This window comes from Cyanistes caeruleus, chromosome Z (assembly GCF_971803275.1).
Source record: "Cyanistes caeruleus chromosome Z, bCyaCae1.hap1.1, whole genome shotgun sequence".
NCBI classification, from domain to species: Eukaryota; Metazoa; Chordata; class Aves; order Passeriformes; family Paridae; genus Cyanistes; species Cyanistes caeruleus.
The window spans coordinates 68,437,370-68,459,637 of NC_141732.1; the positions used below are offsets into that span (position 1 = coordinate 68,437,370).

At 39.2% G+C, this 22,268-nt stretch overlaps 1 protein-coding gene across 3 annotated transcripts; it reads right to left on the reverse strand.

The window, feature by feature from the left end:
• Window positions 1-3,621: 3,621 nt before the first annotated feature.
• On the reverse strand, window positions 3,622-21,347 carry LOC147648548 (uncharacterized). Of its 3 annotated transcripts, XM_086870045.1 has the most exons (6): window positions 21,172-21,233; window positions 20,954-21,062; window positions 20,746-20,859; window positions 18,452-18,553; window positions 5,560-5,622; window positions 3,622-5,383 (listed from the first exon to the last, which is right to left on the reverse strand). In XM_086870045.1, the coding sequence occupies exons 2-6, from the start codon at window positions 20,965-20,967 to the stop codon at window positions 5,272-5,274; spliced, it is 405 nt and encodes a 134-aa protein (XP_086726171.1). In that variant the 5' UTR covers window positions 20,968-21,062; window positions 21,172-21,233; the 3' UTR covers window positions 3,622-5,271. The 3 variants fall into 3 exon arrangements, 2 of the variants coding, with proteins under 2 accessions (XP_086726171.1, XP_086726172.1); XM_086870046.1 differs by having other exon boundaries at window positions 4,467-5,383; window positions 21,004-21,307; XR_015281215.1 differs by lacking the exons at window positions 3,622-5,383; window positions 5,560-5,622 and having other exon boundaries at window positions 16,095-18,553; window positions 20,796-20,859; window positions 21,172-21,347.
• Window positions 21,348-22,268: the final 921 nt, after the last annotated feature.

Here is a 22,268-nt window from a genome sequence, read left to right on the forward strand (position 1 = left end):
GGTCCATTTCAAGTCTCCAAAAGTGAACTTCTCATAGGCTTTGTGGGGACCTGGTAGACATCTGCAGGGGAAGAATCTTTTCTGTATATCCATATGGGATGCCCTTGTTTGAATTTATGGCTGTTTCTTCTTGGCCAATGGCTGTGCATGTTGAGGTTTTGGCTCTATTTTTTTAAGTACTCCATCAGGCAGTCAAACAGAGCTCTGACCAAGCCCTCTGTCTTTAGGCTAAGCAAACCTTACTCCCTGAGCTTCTTCCTGTACATCATGCTCCAAACCCTGGAGACTATCTTAGACTTTCTCTATATTGTCAGCAAATTTTCTTGTACTCATGGCCTAAAACTTTGCTTTAATAGTCCATATGTGGCCTTGGGACTGCTGAATGAATGGTAATAATCACCTCACAACATGCTGGCTACACTCTTACTAACACAGTCAAAAAAGTAATTAGTCTTTACCGCTGAAATGGAACATCGGTGAGACACATTCCCCTGCTTTCTGCTGCTGTCTGGTGCACACATGATGAAGTATAAATAAATTCTAGACAGACAGGTCTGTAGCTTAGCCACAAATTTTGATACAGCTAGAGAAAATGAGAATTAATCTGCTTACTTGGTGCTGGGAGAGTCAGCCTAGCAAACTTGTTTGATGCAACACAATGTTAACCAACAGGTTAAATCCCTTCCTTGTGCATAAAATGCCACGGTGGTTAAGTGATTCACATGCTTTGGAGACCCAGGTTCACGTCTCTCATGGATTTCAGGGATTTTGAACCTGTGCACCTTGAAAGTAGAGCGCCTCACCTCTTCCTCCTTCATGCTAAGACCTTAACATAGGAACATGCATTAAATATTTTGCCTTAAACAAGTTTTTTTAAGAAATAGCAAAATAAAGGTCTGAGGCTAAGTAATCTCTGATTCCTACTCTCTACAGTTGCACCCATTTTCTCTCTCAAATGAAAATATGATTGAGCAGTGAGAAATTACCACAAAACTTGGGGAAGTAAGAGAACTTACAAACTTTCCACCTCTCCATGCTGTGGTATGAAAGTATAGAATATAAGCATTTCATGCTGAAAGTGATCAATTTAAGAATTCCATACCCAACCCTGACTTGGGTGGCTGGGGCAGGGGGGATAGTGATGGTCACTAAATAAAATCCCAAAACCCCAAAAACTTGCTGTAGTTCATAGATATGAAAGTGTGCATAAAAAGGAAAACTCCAGAAGATGATTTTATATTTGAGATTTTAGAGGATACAGGTAATGGATTGTGAATTTGAAGAAAATCAAATATCCACTTTGAAAAGAAATTTATTATTTGAGAAAGTCAAGAAAGAAAAGTAAATGCTAGTTCTTTGAACATTTTACTTGTCAAATTTGTAGGAAAAGCTTATAATTAAGTGGGAAAACAGTTGTAAAATACTCTCAAATCCCCTTTTAATGTCTTTTTAAATTCTGATCTGAGTACTTTTGACTACAATGTGATCAAAACAAGAGGGACTTGAGAGAAAGGCTCCCTTCAAAGAAACAGAGGAAAAGTCTTTTGCATATTCTGCTAATTTTTCAGTTGCAAGGGCAGCAAGGAGTAGCAGAAAGATGCTTTTATCAAGTGTTTAACTTCATTTAGAACACTCAGAAAATGTCAGCTGTGCACCAGTTCATTCTATGGAATGTAGTCCAAACTAATGAAGAAAACAGATATTCATCTTGGCAGCACATGCCCCTTGACATAAAGTCTGGCTCCAGAGATAATAATTTGTCAGTGGCAGAGCGAGGCTCCAGCATCCCCTTGCAGCCTCAGCTGAAGCCAGCAGTAGCTTTCAGAGGTGCTCTTAATCCAACCCTAGCTAATCCTAGTTACCTGTAGGGAAGGGACTCTCTCCAAACCATACACACCTCCACTCTTAACCTGCAAAACTTACAACAGACAAGATAACTCCAACACAAATTGATATTTGGATATCAATTTCAAGTCATGTGCTGTGCATATTGTTGTACAGACTTTTAGCTGTAAAGTTGGTCTCTACAGTGTATCTGAATTACTGGTCCTATTACTACTAGTAGTAACAATAGCTGCATAATTGATGTAAAAAATATTATTACTTCTCTATGGTAATCCTAAATGATGAGCTATGAAAAGCTCCAAGAAGCCACCTGTAAGATTTACAAGGCATTTCCAGAACTACTTATAGCTCATTTAAGGATTTTCTGCTTAGTGAAAAAAAAGGGCTGTGTTTTACTTGAATTGCACAAAAATTGAAATATTTCCCCTATCCTCCGAAAGGTTTGCTACCAGTGCTGTGTTTAGAGAACTCAGAGAGGTTTCAGGATATTTCAATCTAAATAACTCTTCCAGCCTTTTCACTAAATATTTGGTTGTAAACTGATGGACTCAGTCATCCAGGATAATGATAATTGTTCTATGCAATAAAAGGATAGTGCTTTAGTGAGAACATCTAAAAAATGCCAGAATATCCAGCAGGCCAATGCTCAGAGCTCCTCGGTAAGAAACACAGACAGAGGGCACTTCCACCTCCAGAGAGACATTCCAGCTCCTTGTCTCTTGAAGGAAAGGGATTTCTGGCTGTGAAGTGGTTAAGATACTTCCTGCACACCTGAGACACCAGGAGCTAAGCACCAAGCCAGTTCAGCATTTTGTCATTAGCACTTTTAAGTGGCTCCTTACTCAACAAATGGATCCTAAAGAGTTAAGTCCTTTCCATGTGCTGAGGACTAGCAGAACAAAGTCCACCCTGTGGGCTCCATAGGTAGCAGGAAATGTGAGAGCTGAACCAAGCTCTTCTTCAGGTGTCCTCCCCAGCTCTCCCTGCTTGGGACAAGAAGCTGCCAATGGCAGCTCTGCTTGTCACGAATTGTAAAACTGTCAAGGGCAGTAGTGGTCTCCTGAAAGAGGATCACCTCTGCTTTTGGCCTGGTCAATAGAAAATCTCCCACTAAGAGGCAATCAACAGTGATTTTGGCAGATATAGTGACATGATGAAAGACATGGAAAAAGAAGGAGCTACACTAACAAAATATGGAGAGAAGTGAGGGGGAGAATGAAAAATCACTATGTACTCCAAATAAACACTGGTAAGTTGCACTAGCATTATGCATTCATTACATTCTCAGTTTCTACAGCAACTGGCATAACATAAATATATTTGATGCATTGACCTTCAAATTGGGGGTAGCTGGTAGAGCTCTGCTCTGAGTGTGAAAGGAGTACTATGCCATGGGTACACAGCTCTAGGTGCCAATGCATCCTGCTGTGCATTGCAATGGCTATTGCTGTGGGGAGGCAGCTAAAGCCCTGGAAAAAACAATTGCTGCCTGTATCTGGGAACTCAAAATAAGCTGCCAAGGTATCTTTTAGGCTTTTGGGTCTCGACCTTAAGACACCATGATTTATGGTTTGACTTGAAGGCAGATGCATTTCCATGTCTGGACTATGTCTGACATGCTGAATGGACTCATCTAGAAACAGTATTTTTAGGAAAAAAATGTCCTAGACATTTGGAATGAGGTCTTCTGCCTGAATTTTCAATAGCTTATTACCAGGTTTTCATGCTTTTGCAATGGAGCATATTCACATCAGTAAAGCACGTCTCAGAATTTGCCATGCTTCAGAGTTTTTTATTTTTTAGCATTCCCTTTTTACCCATAGCAAACAGAAATTTTTCGAAGGCTAGACATTGTTGACTGAATTAATCTGAGTCAAATAAATTGAGGTTGCAGATGTATTTGGTTGCTGTAGTCAAACAACAAACATAAAAAGCTGATATACTTGGGAGTTTTGGAGGAATTTTTTAGGGTATCTGTATGTACAGGCAATGCAGGGATCATCTGGATTTCTTTCCCAGACCAAGGTGCCAACATCACCTAATGTTCTAATTTGGCTGGTCTGGAGACAACCACTTATTCACTGGAATAAGTGATCAGTTCAGATTCCTAACCTTTCTGTTCAATAAACAGCACTAGGTGTCATCTGCAATTCTGCTGGAAACTGAAGAGAAGAAAGAGACAATAAAAATTATTTGGCAGAAGACAAAGAAAACTGTGTTGAAAAAGAAAAATAAAAAGACCCAGAAATTGAATACAGAGAAGTAAAATGCTGGTACATACAAAATAAAGATGCTAAAAGCATGTGGAAAATAATGATCATTGAAATAACTGAGAGGCTCAATAGTTATATACAATTTTGTCTGCTAGAAACACTCATCTGAGGCTCATGCTTAACTGTATCCATCAAGAAGATTTCTAACCCTTCAGTTTTCAGTTTGCTCGATGTGCCAGTGTTCAGCAGAAGCATTTGCAATTTTTAGTTGGGATAATGTTTTGAACAGGAATATTTTGCTGTTCAAGTTCTTACAGCTTTCTTCCTTCTGAACCAGTTATGAGGTGTATGTGTGCTTTTGAACAAAAATATGCAGGAGGGGAGGGAGGAAATCTGGAATACCTATTGCATTTGATGAGTTTTTTATTCATTCCTACCATTGAGCCAAGAAAAAAAATAGGTTGTGATCATACCATCTCTGATAACAAAATTCAAGTTTTTGCGACAACAGAAAAAAAAAGTATACAACCATAACAGGTTAATTTCAAACCTATAAGAAAAAAATAGCCTACCTTAATACTTCTCAAGTTGTGACTCCTGCATGGGAAGTCATTGAGTTCGTTACCTCCCTGAACAGTTTGCCAAAGGACTTTTCACAAATAAACAATTCAAGTTTTCTAAAGTTAACTTTTAAGAAGCTATTTTAGTTCCCACAGCTATGTCACCATGAAAATTCAGTCTTGTATTACAAACAAGGAATGCAATTTATGCAAGTAAGGCACGTTAGAAATTAGGTTTGAAAAGCAGAAAATAAGATTTCTAAAATAATTCCTGAGAGGACTGGGAATTTTGTGTTTCTATGCTGTACCAGTCTTCAATTTTATCTTGATCTTTTAACCTGCCCAATATGTTGGGAAAGAGCAGAATTCTTTATTTTCCTTCATAAAACTGAACACAGCACAAACTAAACAAGAAAGAAATTGCATTATTTGTATTTTTTTTCATAAGACATCTTTCTGCTTTTGCTATCAGTTGGAATCTAGTAAAAGTGTTAGAAACTACCAGTAACTGATTTAAGTCTCTTGAATACAATGAGACAGTTTTAGCCACTATTGCATCTGCATCAAAAGCAGATCCCACACCAGGGATTGCATTGATTGTGACTCCAGGTTTTTGACCAGACCTCCCTGTCCAGCCTGTTGAATTCCAGCCTTCAGCTGCCTGTGAATATCTCCCGTATCTCCCTTGTCCGCGGAGGCCAACAGAGCCTACCACTCCTGCACTCCGCTGGGGGAAGGGAGGGAAAGGCTTGTTTTGTTGTTGTTCTATGAAACAAAATAATCTGTGAGAACAGCGTGGTATGAAGTTATCAGCTCAGATCTGCTTCTAACATGGCTAAAGGTTCCCCACTCCCTCATAAACCATTTACATAAGAGCTGTTTATGACTTCGCAGCATAGCACATAACCACTTCAAGCCACTGCTCAGCCATTAGACCTTACCTCAGCTCAGCAGGTCTGGTCCAAACAGCACCTGGCAATGAGTCTCTGGGAAAAATGGGGCCTCTGTAAGACAAAGTGGTAATTTGGTTGCTTCCCTCACTCAGATTTAGTGCTGGCTTCCTCCCACAGGACAGCACAAAAGGGTGCTGTGCTAATTCAGGTGCTCAAGTAGGAAATAAAAACCACACTTTCACCATGAGTGAACAAGAAAAACCCTGGGACTCTCTCCCTTCCTTGCAGTCTCCCATTCAGCACAGCAAAGGGGGCTGTTTCCAGAAATCAAGCACCATTTAATTTCTAAAACTTCTATTTTCTTGAAGCTTATATATGTGTATGCACACACAAATCTCTCCTTGAGGATAGTCTATATGTCCCAAAGCACAGAAGCAAAAACAGTAATGTTCAATAATCTTTGTCAAACCAAAACCTGAGAGAGTGGTACCTGGAAAATACTACAACAACAAATACTACCAACAACTCAGTGATGAACAGATCTGCAATACTATATGACAAAAACAGTATTGTCTCTGTCATGCACCCCAGGAGAGGAACCAGAAAGAAGCCAGAGAGGAAGGGTCATACCCAGCAGGAAGATCACATTCCCTCATAAACATGAGATTCAAAAAAGGCTTTCTGCAGCCTTTTTCTCTGTGGCACACTGAAGCCAGGCCTGTGTCTCTGCCACTCTGCAGAACACCATCACAGCCTCTCTGTTTTTCTCTGTGCTAGATGTACACAGCCAGGAGACTGCTATCCTTTCGCAGACCATAACTCCTGGGACCACAGGGCAAGTAAGGTCCTGCTGGCCAGTGCTGTAGGCAAACGGTGCATCACTGAAACCTGGATTCAGGGAGGCATGGATTCCATCCTCCCACCGAGCACTCCCCTCAGCAAGTCCCCATGGACATGGCCATCATCACGGTGCTGAAGGAGAACCAACGTGCAGGGTCTCACAGAGAGCCTGTCATCAGTAAGAGGAAGGAGAGAGATGGTCCAAGGAGGTTTTCCCACACCTGTCTGAGAAAGAGTGCAGCAGTTGCTCAGGTACCTCGGTATGGGATGGCACCCTGTGGCACAAGATTCAGGGTCCAGACAGGATCTAGGAAACACCAGCATACACTTTGGAGACCTGTGCAGAAACACTGTGTTGTGCAGTCCTTAACCTAGTTCCTTTCAGGGTTCCTCCAGAATTTTTTCCAGCAGATTTTTCCAGCTCCAACCAGGTGCCTAAGTTTCCTGGGGTTTTCCTCTGCATTTCAAGAGCAGAGTGGCCAAGTATGCTCACAGCAGATTGTATAAGGGCACATTCAAGTCTAGCTTTGGATGTGACCAAAGCGCATCCTGGGCCGGGCCTGGCATGACTCTCTAATAGGCTGCTGACCTCATTTGCCTTAATGTATCCATTTATCCAAAGAACCTACTCCTGGCCAGGGTTGAAGAGCCAGGCCCTGACACGTATCTGCTGTAATTGTTAGCAGAGCTCTTGACACAATGTTGGCCTATGCCAGCCAGCATTGCCCCAGCACTTTAGGGAATGGGAGAAGTTTTCTTGTGCTGACAGGCAGTACAGACAAGGATACTGAGGTTTTCTGGTGCAATTTCTAGCCCATTACAATCTATTGGTGAGGATATTAGATAGTAAGAGGTAGAATGAGTGACTTGCCTTTTCTCAGCTTTTTCCTCCCCTTAGCTCCTCTAAGTCCATATTTTCCTCTTCCTCCTCCTAAAATTTTTGTCCTCAAATTTCTCTCCCTGGTAGGTTTTAACACAAAAAAAATGTTATGCTTCTCATAAAAGCAAAATAAAGTCAATTTCCTTCTGGGCTTTGTCTTTGGACTGACTGCTTGACCTTAATGGCAAGATCCTCTCTATTCTACAATTAGTTACTAACATCATTATCCTCACCACCCTATTATGCTTGTTTGGGAGGGCTGAATTCATCAGCAACTGGGTTCTCGTGATTTTATTTTCTGTGAACCAGTCAGTAAGACTGTCAAAATTCTCTTACTTCTGAGAAAATACACACTTTCCTGGGATGTAATGCAAGGGCTTCTTTGCTCCTCTGTCTATCCTGTACTCCAACACTTGTCTTACAACTTTTGTATGCAGTCAATGCTTGGATAGTAGTACAAAACCCTTCCTGAGGAAATGGTATAAATTTTAATGAGGTAGATTTTTCTAAGCCATATCTAAAACTGTATCCTCATCCCTACCAGCAAAATGTCCTACCTTCAGCTTCTCTACACCTCTCTTTTATTTCAGCACAGATGGTCTTTTTGAGTACTGGCAGAAATTTCCTGGATCTGACATGCAATGGAACAACAGTGACATCCATTGGCTAAAGTAAATCCATGCTTGAACTCTTCATTAAACAAGAATTATTTCAATCAATACTGTGTTTGACATGAGTTATCCTTTTATATTTTTATGTGATCAATAATTAGTAATGTTTTAGGAGTATCATAGAAGTTAAGTTTCACATTTTTCCCACGGGTATTTACTGAGAATTGATCAGTAATCTTGTCTTGCCTGGGAAAAACACCCACTGACTGCCAGCCATCTGTAAATTAAGAGAGAACTCTTTACTGGATATTGCAACACTGAAACATCAAAAGCTCAAGCAAATACCAAAGATACCTGCAATTATTTGTGAGGTGCATATAAAATTATTTGTGGTCTTTCTAGCTTGGTAGGTACTGTCCGAAGTTAAACCACACTTTTTTTTTTTTCTCTTCTTGTTTTTGTTCTCTTACTTTTCCCAGAAGACATTTTCCTTAGTCGTTTCAATAACTTTTATTTTTCAATCAGTTATATGTCAGCCTACAATACCCTCCACTATCCATCTTCTTCTTAAGGCATCAGCCACTTTTGTCAGCAGCAACAGTAGCAATATCTTTTGTCCCCACAGAATATTAATATACCAGGGTTAAAAATATGAAATTAAATTGTGACTCCTCACTGAGTCATAGTCAAGTGTTAAGATCAATTAAAATCCAATTCTTAATCTACTTACACTAAGAAACTACAAAACAGCAAACATATGTAAATGTTCCAGACCACTGTATGTATCTGTGACTTGTCAGAGGTTCAATGTCACATCTTTGTTACTGATCAAAGCCTCCATTACAGCAGAAGAAATTAAATTTGTTTTGCAGTATCTTTTCTCCACAATCCTGCACTGATTGGTGGAATGACACCATTCTTTTTTGTTGTCTAAAGCTTCCTTACTCTACATATTTTCTTGTAGGCTCTAATTATCCTGGCTGGCCTGTTAACCTGTCACAGAGCTTGATGGAACACTTTTTTTATTCCCCTTCTTTGGAAATTCCATGCTGTTCTAAGATTTACTGAAAATTAAGAAATTAAGATTAATATCCCAGAGAGATTTCTGTACATTTTTTATCAATTCCTTCTATAAAATTCCCCACAGAAATACCTTTGTCTTAACTTTTTTTTCCTTTTTACTATTTTTTTTATTTTTTGATAGGCAAGAGAGAACCTTGCAGTAGCTGTAATCCAGTAATCCACAAAAAAAAATTTAAATAATTTTTATATAAAAATTATACCTTCAATCATGTAGTAAAGTAATATTATTTCTTCTTTTTTCCACCAATTGCATAATATTTCTCTGGGTAGACCTTTCTATCTGCTTAAAATAGTTCTAATTTCTGAACACATCAGACTAGCACAGAGTGCTGGATTCCCTCCATTGTTTTCTTTCTGGTTGATGCTCACAGTTCCTGAGCAGAGTTTATTGTACAGTTTTGAGCAGGCAGTTCATGCTAAACTGTACTGCTAAACTGTACTGGGGAGAAGGAGAACCTGTGCCATTCAAGTCCTTTACCAGGTGACTCTGTGCTTGATCTGTTTCAGGAGTATCTTGTATGGAAATCTGTGATGACAACTGCATGATGGAGGCAATAAATCAACAGAATATGTTGTTCTTAGGCTTTTTTAGGGGCAATATATTGTATAAAATGATAAAGCAAATTCTCTTTACAACTTTCCCTTTTAGTAATTTTTCAAAGCTTATGAATTTATAATAATTTTGCTATTTATCATTGGTAATCCTTTGGCAGATAAGATTTCCTATTAATACCTTGTAGCAGTGGAGGTAAAGAAAATGCAAAACTATTCCTGCAGCTATTCCAGCTTCTGTTCCAGTGTTGGTCTTACTCCCCACAGTGGAACACAGGGATCAAGCTGCTGACTTCTTAAAAAAAAATCATTGTAATTCGTATTTTTGCTAAGCTGTTGCTGGATTTTGCTGCTTTATTTTCATAAGAATTTTTATTGCTTCTTTCCTGGTGTCTTTCTGAGAAACTGATATCTGCTTTATCTTGCAATCATTTTTTTTGTCTTCTCCCTCAATACACAAAATTAATTGCTACCTTATTTACTCAAGTGTATTATTGGTTTGCCTTAAAACTGGTAATAGCAATTGAGGTTAGTACAGGATTCCATTACTCAATAAATAGTATAACATATCTATCTGAAGTATGAGAACTGGTGTAAAACTTGCTGAGAAATACAAGCTGAACAAAAGAATTTGGCTATTATTTATAAATGCATCTAGAACACTCTTATTTTTAACATAGGATTTTAGAAGTTTTTATCTTGTGTTTGATTTTCACACTATGCTGTGAGTTTCAAGCAGGCAATTAAAGATTTCCCACTTAAATCCTGTCAACAGCTTGTATGTAGTCAGCAAGTTCAGCTAAATTAAGAAAAGTGGAAAGCAGGCTGTGTGAAATGCTCCATTATGCTAACATGACCTCCTAGGGGATATGAAATAAACATTCTATTTACTCAATTCACACAGATGAGACTGAAGGGTTTACATTATTAAGCAGGAGGTTAGAAGAAAGTAATTAAGTAGAAGTACAGAAACAAAATTTAAAGACTTACTGCTTTCATTTTGGAAATATTTTTCTTTTCTAGACAATTGTATTATAGTGTGTGTTACTTTTAAAGGAAATCTGGAAATTTTAAAAAATACTTAGATGTCTGTAGAGACAGGCTGAAGCAGTTTTATGAATCCCACCTATTCTCTCTGAAAATACTAACAGCTATTCAAAACAAGATGTTGTATTCTGTTCTGCCCAAACATGTTTGTCTAGATCTACAAGTATCCTGGATAGTATCAGTTAGGAGAGCAGCAGAAATAGTAAAAGAAACTTGCTAACTTTACTGTTGCTATTTTAACTCAATGGGCATGCCAAAGAAATCGATGACCTGCACAGCAGTATTTGTATAACTGTCTTTCTTATGAAGTGGACTGCAGGGAATGTTGATTTAAAATTGTCAGTGAGAGGATTACTCTGAGAGGGACAAATGATGAGTAATGTCCTCGTGATGACCACACGCAGACTACGCTGGTGACACTTGAACCTGGTGTGAACCTGGATGTGGCTGAGGAGGTTTACAAAGTGCAAACATACTGGAAGGGAAATCATTGTCATAGTACCTCCTCTGGAATTTATTTAGATGATACCAGAAATCAGCAGGCTGCTTGATTAAGGAAACAATATTCCAAACAAAGGTCATCCTTCAGATAAATCTTTTAATCATTCCGATCAAAGCTGAATCATTCCAGCTTTGCATCTTCACATATTAGTAACACACCTAAGGCATGTTGCAGTGAAAGATAAGTGGTGTGGGCAGTAAGAGCTCTGTGGGTCTACTTGCACAAACTTTTTTTCCTATGTTCAACAAAACGTGCAGAGACCCAGCAGGCAGAACATTTCTGTGTAGTCCCATGCTGTGCCCTCCATTGCAAGTGCAGACAAAGACCTCCCCAGACTCCAGAACCATCAGATTCAAGAGGAGATCAGTGTGTCCTTAAGCACTTGAGCAGGAATGCTTTTCTGAATCAGAGCCAGAGAGAGCAGCCAATATCTCCAAGGAATCTGAGGAAACTCTCCTAGTTAAGAGAAATGTGCTTTTAAGTGTTTTTTAATTTCCCTGATGCTTTCTTTCACTCATCTATTTTGTACTTAGCAGGATATCAGAATGAGAACAAGTTTTTTTATTTAATGCGCTCATCTGATCCCTCTGATCTCTCAGACTACATTACTAATCTCTGGTATGAGGAAAAACAGTAACTTTTCCAGCAACTGGAAGCACTGTAGAAGATAAGCTCATGCAACAGGGCAAGAGAAAAAAACAGAAGTTTTCCTAACTACATGCCTAAAAGTTGGGGAAAAAAAATCCTGATCAACTAACAAAAGTAATATTTTATCATCTATCTTTAACTGAAGCAATTATAACAAGTGTTTAACACTCCCCATAGCTACACATATAAAACCTTTTCTTTAATATTTGGTATTGATTTACTTGTTCTGCCCTCTTTAGATAGGAGGATGCTAAAAGTAGTATCTCTATTTTTACTCCTTTTGCCCTATCGCTGCAATGCTTTCTAAAACATGAGGCAGTGCCATTACCAGAACAATGAAAGACAATATCCAGAATCTGTTTAATAGCTGCATATACCACTGAGAAAAAAATACAGTTGAGAATTGTGAAGCAATTAAAGTAACAAAAATCTGGTACACAATTAACTTCCAAGATTAGGAACCAAGCAACATTAACACACTGCTAGTGTGTACCAGTACACCTGTGAACACAGAACCTCACTGGAATCTCATGAGTTGAACGAAAAAATTTCTTGCAGGGATCAGCAAATACTGAACCAGGCTTTTGGGCACTAGTATGACTGAATAGAACAGAGAATCTATGACTGTCTTCAGTCCAGATCCTCAAACAACATCTAGGAACAAAATTCCTACCAGATCCCTGTGGGAATGAGGAATCAGAAGAGGCAATATCCTAAAAGCTTTTTCTGATCCAGGGCACAGATAATTTAATCTGTCAGGGAAGAGATGAGGATTTACTTCAGGAAATCTAAAAGCACAGAGAGGAGCACTGCAGGACAGGCTATCTTGTGGTCAGAGCTTTCAGCTGCAGAAGGCACAAACAAAAACCTCCCTTAGCTCAAGGGCACACTTTTCATTCTCCACTGTTTAGCACTTTGCTAGTTCATCATCACCTGTTACTTGTCTTTGGAGAACTAGGCTTGGGGACTTCCACATTATGAGACTATGAAAAAGGTCAGAGCTGATTCCTTTCATCTGGTGAAACAGTGAGTATGAGTAAGTACAAGAATAAAAAGGAAAAGAACAAGGATCTCATCTCCTTTATGTATCCTCCAGTTTTCCAGCAATTTATGGCCAAGAGAAATCTGCATCTGTGACTTCATGGAAGGAAGCTACATTAAGATGACTAGTTGCTTTAAAGACAGACTTTTTTTGCTTTCAAAACCTCCTGTCTTGTGAAGCCCTGCAGTGTCCTCACATGTGTGATGTAAAGTGCATCTCTCTGTTGTGAGCTTGTTGACATATCTGAAGACTATTCTTGGACTGTGAGAAGCAGCAAGAAGTTGCAAGTACCATGAGAAAGGTAAATTTGCTGTCTCCACTATCTTTTTCATTAGCTGTGATGGAAGGACTCTTATTTGAACTAATTCCTCTTAGGTCCAGGCTGATGCTCAGCAAGTAGGCTAGATCGAAATAAATCCAATTGTGTGAAGTTACCATCAACAATTATTAGCACCACCAAAAAAAAAAAACCAAAAACCAAACCAACAAACAAAACAACATCAATAAAAAACAAAACAAAACACAAAACCACTTTTATAGAAGATTGGACTGGTAAGTGGATGAAATGGCATTATACAAATCAAGCATCTTATGCCATAAATGACTGCACCATGAGGCCACTGACCTGGCTCCATGGCAGTGATGTCCCCAGGTGAGCAGGGACACCACTCATGATTATGTCCCAAGGCTGAGATCCATATGACATCAGACATCAGTGGGTTGCTAAGTGACATTTATGTGCATGTATATAACATTTAAAATGTGTAGAGTAAGCATACATTATAATATTTATTTATAATCCAAAATTTAAAATGCAGTAAATAGCAATGACTGTCAAAAAACCTGTACTTACTATTTTGTATACCTAAATTTACTGATTAGAGTGCAGTAACATAACTGCTATGTCAGATCTGGGTGATCTTTCACTCCTTCAACATTTTCTGCCCTAAAGGAGAAGCCTAAACCCCCTATTGTGTCACTACTGTCTCCATAGCACAGATCTCAGCTCAGCAGTTTTGCTAATCACACCCCTGATGCTTATTTCTAGAAGGCTTCTTGAATACCAGTTCCTGCAGAGCCTAGAGAAATAACACCCTGTGCTACCCTGAAGAAATAAAAGCTGTGTGCTGACCTGCCCTCTACTCCTGCAGCAAAGGCTGTCACTGCCATCCAGCAGCCAAAATGTAACTGCAGCTTTGGCACACTTGGTGCCAGACACCCATTAACAAATGGACACAGATTTGAGAACATCTTTCACCTAACTCAGCTTTAGATAAACCTGAGCCTTGCACTCAGGATGGTGTTTGACAAGAGGTGTCAGGCACACCTCCTGTCAAATGCCACTTCCTTGACATTTCTGTCGCCACTGACAGGTTCTGCCCATGAGCATAGCAGGACAAACACCATTCACTGTAAACAAGGACCAGCATTATTTACACTGATAAAACAGAGATCAAAGTGCTGCCTTCCCACACACCACCAAAGCAGAGGTATGGTGTGGTTTATTTTGTCTGGTGTCAAGTCTTTGGAGTCAACTAAGAGTCATTCTGTTTACAGATGTCAGAAAAAATAAAGGCTGAATGAGAATGTTTGACAAGGTCATAGGAAAGCAGATAATTTTCATGCTGACATGCCTAGGAAGAAGGATGTCTTTATTCCACAACGAAAGCCTGTCAGCAGTGTGACGGTTGATATGATGAAGATGCAGATGTTGCTGATGATTACAGAATGATGTGACCACAAAGATGGAAAGAAGATCAATTACACAAACCCAAGGGAGTTCAAAAAGGGCAAGGGACTGAAAGCAGTTTGTGCATGTTTACTCATACAGAACATTTTTAAGGAAAAAGTCATTCTACAGCAGATAAACTGTAAATTCTGTCAGTGGAAGACTGTTTTTTTTCCAATCGTTTTTTTCCTCCTACTCCAGTCACACCACCAGCTATGGTAAAAAGGTTTCAGGAGATTGGCATTAGGGTTTCATAAGTAAGTGAAAAAAAGTTCTTCCATTGACACCAGAAGTAAAGATTTAGTTCACAGGGTGATAGGCCTGGCCAGGTTCTTTGTCCTTGCAACTTCACCAACAGGCCTTCGTGCATCTGTCCACACCATGAGCTCCCATCCACTTGGATGGGAAAGAGAAAAACTGAACAATTTCACCCACATACTGAGTGGAGGAACTGATTAACACATCCATTCAGCAATAACTCATTTTCTGGCAATTTCTCAGTTTATGATTTGATGGAAAGCACCTCAGCCCTCAGCAGCATAAGGGTTAAATCACACACAACTGTAAAAACAACATTTCCTTTAGAGGAAGCATCTCACAACAAACTTCAGCCTCATTATGTGAAGTGGAAGAGAATAATGATTAAAATGTACATTGTAGAAAGCAAAACCATCAAGAAATCAAATTCCAGTCAGGCTTTTCACTGACAAGCAGAAAATTGTTCTTCAGCTTTAAAGGAAAAAAAAACTAAAAGGGCGAACTGTGATCACTATCAATCCTGTTTCTACAGAATAAAAAGGATGGTTCCCTCAGCTCAGATTCAACAAGGTGAGTACATTCAGTATAAAATCATTGAGACTGGCACACAAAACAGAGGCTGTTGAAGCTTCCCACTTCTCTTGAAGCAGAACTTAAGCTCAAAGTAGGAACATATATCAATCTGGACATTAAAAAAAAAATAAAAATCTTCCTTGGAACTTTGGTGGTGCAATACACAGGAAGAAAAGGGAAAATTTATAAAAGCACTTCAACTTTAGTAGCAGCCAAAGGCAAATATCATCTGTAGAAATGTAATGGAGTATGATGGAAACAGAAACACACCAAGAGCCTGAAATACTAGTCAGGGGTCTCTGAATGTTTCTATAGCTGCTCTTGATTTAGGAGTAGGATATTTTTTAATTTACTTTTAATTATCTCACAGACATACAAGAAGAACAGTAGGACCCAAAATGTTTAAAAGAATAAAATTGCCCTTGACAAGATAACGAACATTGTATGTTTCACACAAAGGTTATTTGAAAGGGAAGCTCTTACGGACATGTAACACACGAGGTCTGAACTCAGCACAAGCCAGACAAGCATGGGGGCATTCAGTCATTGAGGAAACCAGTTTCCCCATAAGAAGTATTTTTGTTATTTCTTACTGGAATTTGCTCCCTACCCTACTAGCCCAGCAAATCCCATTATTACTTGAGCATCAGGGCAGACTGCCAGGCCAACTTTCCCAGGCTTTCCTAAGAGAGTTCCTACTCTCTTTGTGTCCTAACAAGCAGAAGATAAAGTGTTTCTGCTTAAAACAAGTAACAACAAGGTGTTTTTATTATTGTTGTTTTAAACCTTAAACCTATCAAAGCAAAGTCAGGAGTGGATTTATTTTTTTTAATTTAAGAAAGCTTTACTTAGACACTGAGGAATGTTGTTCTCCATAGAGTTTACACAGGAGGTCAGACTACTTGACAGTCAACCATTTTGTCTTCTGCTTTTACAAACCACAAAGAGCCATATCAAACTTACTGCTGACACCAGTGGTGGACAGAGTAGAGAGTTAGTGCCTAAATGCATGATTACAAGTATATATATTACCCTGGAAACAGGTGCTTTGCTGTTCCCACCCTACCCCGTTCCCAGTTAGACTATATTCTTCTGATTATTAACTATATAAATTATTCCACTGTGAACTGCCATGTGTATTACCCATGACAGGGCCATTTTACTCAATAGAAAAATTCTCTATCCACAGGTAACACTGACAAATGATGCATGTTATTTATTTATAAATTTTAATTTATTAATATCCTTAAGAAAGTGCTGTATAAAAAGAAACCCAACCATACAATTGCTACATGAGGGGTTCCTCAACAAACAAATGAACCCCTATAACTCCTCCAGTAAGTGCTATTTTTTTTAAGTTTGCACTTAGAAAACTGATTGGATGGATGCCTGTTCCATTACTTTGTGCACCAGCAGAAACTAGAAAATATATATTAGCAAAACAAATCTTGCTGTCAGTCCCCTGATTAAAATCACACCATAATGAGATGTGTTATCTTCAGGGCCAGCCTTCAGAACAGCAGAGTCCATTACTTATCTGGCAGTTAGCAGCACACTTTCCAATTCATCCTTTAAGTACAAACTAAACTCTGATCTAGAGAGAAAATGGGCCTGAGAGAAACAACAATTCTTGCAAACTCCCATCTGTAATAAGTAAATAGCATGACTTAAGTAGTTTATCCTCTTTGGATTCTAGCATTTCAAGATGCAGTGCTATCAGCTCAGACTGCTGTGAAACTTGCCATGCTGATTTAGTCACCTTGCTGCTGTGTGAACTGTCGAAGACATTGCATCACCTCTCACTGCCCTTTGAAGGCATGCAATGTGGCAAGATCTTTCAGGAACCCTTCCAAATATATTTTACTGACTCAGATCTGCAGAGCTGACCATTAAGTAACCATCCAGATTACAAGCAAAGAGCAATCTGCCTTTAGAATCACTGGGGGTTTTCTCCTACAAAATAAATTTCAAAGGCAGAAAGTGCTTCAATATTTGCTGTCATTTGATAATTGTGTTCTCTTTTAATAGCATTCCAATATAGGAGTTTATAAACTTGTAAGGGTGCTGAATAAAATACTTTGTTACAATTACAATTATTAAGTCTCTTTTCTTTTTTTACCCTATCCTCCAAAGGGCCACGTAAAGCACTGAATTTAGCAGAAACTTTTAAATTTGAAAAACTTCTGAAAGCAACTATCAGCTCAAGTATGACTTTGGGTGAAATACTAAAACTACATAGTTTCTAAAACTACTAAAAAAAAGTTACTAAAAAATAGTTACTAAAACTACATAGTGTCCAAACACAAATATACTAGGATTGTCTGGGACGAACTTTTGTTTTGACCTGAATTACTTCCTTTCGAGCCTAGGCTGCGGGAAGCAGCTATGATTTTGCCTGTAATTTTCTAACAATGCAAGTGAATAACATAGATTACAATTTGATTGCAAAGGATACTCCCTGTGCCCCATTCTGAAATACTCTCTTGGATATCTCACATTGCTGAACAGCAAACTACAGAAATTCTTACAGTTTATTCTCATTACAATCTTCTTGTCCAATGACTTGAAGTCTGCTCTTTCACACTAGAAATTATTCCCAGTTTTCAAGCCTGCTGACTCACTGATCTATACTGAATCATACCCAGTGGTTCCAACCAACTGGTTTTTGTATTTTGTATACATTGCCTTTGAGTCATTTTTCTTTCTATACAAAGAAACAAACATGTGAACACATGTTATATGTGAACATGGCCTGGATGCACACTTGCCTTACCTTTATTACATTAATAAATACATTTACTTCCTTTCTGGAAAACAGGCTGATTTAAGTGCATGAAAAATTTTGCATCTCAATTCTGATACAAGAAAAGAGTCCCATCCTTCTCCCCCCACTTTTGTTTTTAAATCCTATCCCATCAACTCTGCTGAAAAAGCACTGTGGGGGTTTTTTTTTGTGAAAAACTTGGAGGTAGCATGTTTAAACAAAGGGTGGCTTCAGCAACAAACAGAACCTGACAAGGCTTTCTGCAGAGCATCATTACCTAGGCAACCAACTCCCCAGTCTCTCCACTTTCTTCCCAAGCAGGTCCTGCCAGATGTGCCAAGCTGTGAGGAGTGAGGCATCTATGTTTTTTGGAAGTTCACAGTGGAGGTAACAAAAGAGTAAAAAACATACTTCCCAAACTTTGGCAGCCTCAGCTGTATGGGATCATGGTTAAAAGACTCTCCACATTCTGTGCTTTCTTCTCTTTCTCCAAATGAGTGCAGGAGAAAAAGTCTGTAAAACAAAAAGAACACACTGTTGGTAATGTTTGCTTTTATGGACATTTTCCACTGGTGGGATGTTCACTGCTCATGTGGGACCACCTTTTGTGTTCTGCCAATGAATTCAGCTGGAAATGTTGAAGAATCTAAGATGCAGCAAGTGACATGAACAAGTTTGTCCAGATATCAGATCAGAATTTCCCTCCTTTCTTGTATTGGAGAGAAAAAGAGTTTGCTGCTTCTTATAATATTTTTAAGCAGTCTACTTTGGAAAAGAATTTCCTTTGCAATTTGGTTTTTCAGGGTATTTGCCCAGTTCTCTTCTGGCCAACATTAACCCGGTTGCACCAAACACAGTATTTACAACACCACATGACTCCCTGGTGTCATGTTTTGCATCACTCACTTCAGTGCTGTTTATCAAAGTCATAGTAAAGGAAGAAACAGGAACTAAAAACCATGAAGACCAGACAGAATGCATATAGAGCTGAATGCAAAGGTACCACTAAGGCACTAGACTGAGTCATTCCCTTTCCTGTCTACCTACAGCTACATGTAACTCCACAGGTTTCCAGCCCATAACTTTATCTGTCTAAATTCCTGGCACACATGCATTCACAGAAAGATGGAGAACACAAGAGAGGATTGTCTCATATTACAGACAGTTCAAGGGAAGGGAATCTTAGAACCCTCTTTCCAGTCTTAGAGGCACATCAATAAAGCTGATTTCCACAGACGTGGATTTGTGCCAAAGTGTATTATTACAGGCAATTAGTTAACTATTTCAGGCATAGTTCTTGTGTTTTCATTCTTCTCTTTCCATCACAGAGATACCTCTTCAATAACCATTTTTCCCCTTCTAGCATGGAAATCCATTCCCAGGGATTTAAGAGAAACAAATTACTGCCTATTATGATGTTGCAACTTCTAACCACAGGGTTCAGCATCAAGAAGTAAAGAACAATTATTGGAACATTAGGGCTTAACTAAACATTTCAGTATTTGGCAGGGCATACTCTGAACCAGCAAGGAAACAGACAGCCATGCATATGGTGCTCACATTAGGTAGCTATAAAATGTAACCGAAAGCAATGTTTTAGGAAATTGAATTTTAGTAACATTGTACAGATTTTTAGCATAGGTGCTATGATACTGAAATTAAGCACTTCAAAAACTTTTTTTTTTTTTGTCATTTACTGCTGTTAAAGCACATGGTAGTATAGAGTTAGTGCTTTGCATGGGTCTTCACAAGGGTTCTTGAGATTTTTTGATTAACCAGATCTTTATCAACTGCTCTGAAAACCATGTTCATTGAAAAACAGAAGTGTTCACCCAGAGACCCCATGGTATCTCCACAGTGAATACAGCAGCTGAAAGACTAAAATATTGAAGCTATGCAATTTGTAAGATTTGTAGGTCAGCCTGCACTCTCAGTCACTCCAGAATATGCCAAGCTTCAGACTTTAATTCAAGTTTTCACAAGAGAAGGAAGAAATTTACGCTGGAATGAAAAGTTTGGAGTCTCTTAGCTGGAATGTATGTCCTCTTGGATGTGAAGGGTCAGGGCTCTCAGAAAATAAATCAGTTGTGAAACCATAGACATTAAGACTACACAGAACTTGGAGTTACCAAAATAGGAGGACAATTAATCTACATGTACAGCTGTGAAGTTCCCATATTGAATGAATATGTAAATGTAGAAATCTTGTGTAAAATACAACCAATAAAAATCTCATCCCCATTACTGTACTTTTCATGTGTTATCAAGTTTCCCACCTTTTTAAAACTTAACCATCCATATGGTTACTACAGAGACCATTAACCAGCAGCCACTGTGTTTCAGATCTGAAGAGCAGATGTCATTTCTCAGAAAGAATGACTGGCCCTGAAGCACTGTCACCCTCTTGGGAGACACAATCCTCTTTCTGCAGCCTGACTCTGTGGCACAGAAGATATTTCTAATACCCCCTGCCTTCTTACTATGAAAAACAGACCTTGAGGGCTGCCCAGCTCCTGCCTTCTCTGACATGGTGTCACTGACAAATCACCCAGTCACCACAGACCCGAGGCAGAGCAAACACTACAGCCACACTCTGTGACAAAACCTTTCCTATGTTGCCTATTCAGCAATGGCAAGAAACAGAGTTGAAATCTCACTCATGAACTGGTCACAGACCAGGTATTCCTGTGCTGACCACAGCTCACCTTCCTCCTTGGAGAAGCTGTACCACAGCAGCAGAGCCCCAGAGTCCTACCTGCAGCCGCAGCATCACACCCTGACCTGGCACAACAGCTGCTCTTCTCTTCCTGACCAGGATCCTGTAAGGACAAATCAAAAGTCTTTCTGGTTTGCCCCTCCATGTTCTCTTTTCCAAACTGAATACAAAATTCACTGCAGCATCCCTTTTCTGACCTGCAAGGCAGCATCTTCCATCCCAAGCTGAGTTAAGCACAGCAGCCTACCTCTACCTCCTACCAACATAATCCTCCTTTTAGATTAGGTATCAGGAAGAAATTCTTCACTGTGAGGGTGGTAAGGAACTGGATGGAACATGTTGCACAGAGAAGCTGCAAATGCAGCTTCCACCATTGGAAACATCCAAGATCAATGTGGACAGGGCTCTGAGCAACCTGGTTGTTGAAGATATCCTAGCTGATTGCAGGGTTTGACCAGATAACCATTACGTCCCCTTGGAACCTAAATTGTTATATGACCTTATATAATCAGCAGTGCATTAAATCAACCAGGCTTAAGTAACACTGACACATCTCTCTCTAGTTCATGACCAGATTTTTTTGGTGTCTACAGCAGCAAGTAATTAATTGATCAATTAAACCTCTAAAAACAGCGTGTTTCCAATTAGACTAATTAAGAAAACAAACAAAATAACAAAAGCATTCAATAAGTAACAGCAAGCCATCACTGACATTGGTTTGCTGTTCTGACTTTGGTTGAAGAGATGGTATGCTATTTCTCCCACACTGTTTCCAGCAGAAATGTGGTTTACACTGGCAAAAGGGTTAGTTAAACCAATTCCCAGGGCTTGCATTATTTTCCATAGGAACAATATGCCCAAGAAGCAAAGTTTTAAGCACAGACCACATGTTCCACCAGTTTCATCACTAAAATAGGTGATACTGGAAGACTATCAGATTTGAATGTCTCCAGCAGCTGCAAGCTCCTGAGTCCACCAGTTTTCCAAATCAGTTCCTATCTATTTAAGGTTCTCAAAGACCAAAGATTTAATTCATTCCAGCATTGTCTTTACCCAGGCCCCCCTTACATGCCATCACTGGTAGTCACTACTTGGCTCTAAGTAGTCCAACTGTGGATACTAAAAGCACTTCTGAGACTCTGACCATGGTTTGGGGTGAGTACAGCACAAAGCAGCTCATTGCTTTCTGACCCCTCACAAAGCAGCAGGTAAGCCATTTTAATTTACCTTGAGGTCTCTTGGAGAAAACCCAATCACCAGTTTTGGCTTGCCTCAAAATATCTCCCTGCAATTTGCAAATGAGAACTCCCAACTCAGCTGCCCACACATCAAGGCTGAGCTGATGCTTTGAGGGTGTAATGTCACCAGTCTGTCTCTTCAAGGTATCTCCACAAAAGACTTCAGAGCCCTAACAAAGTCTTTTAGAAAGCTGTTTATAAACACACAGTTTGGTTGAAGTGTTAGATAAGCAAAGCTTGCAGCAGTCCCTGACATTTGTCCCTAACATATCTG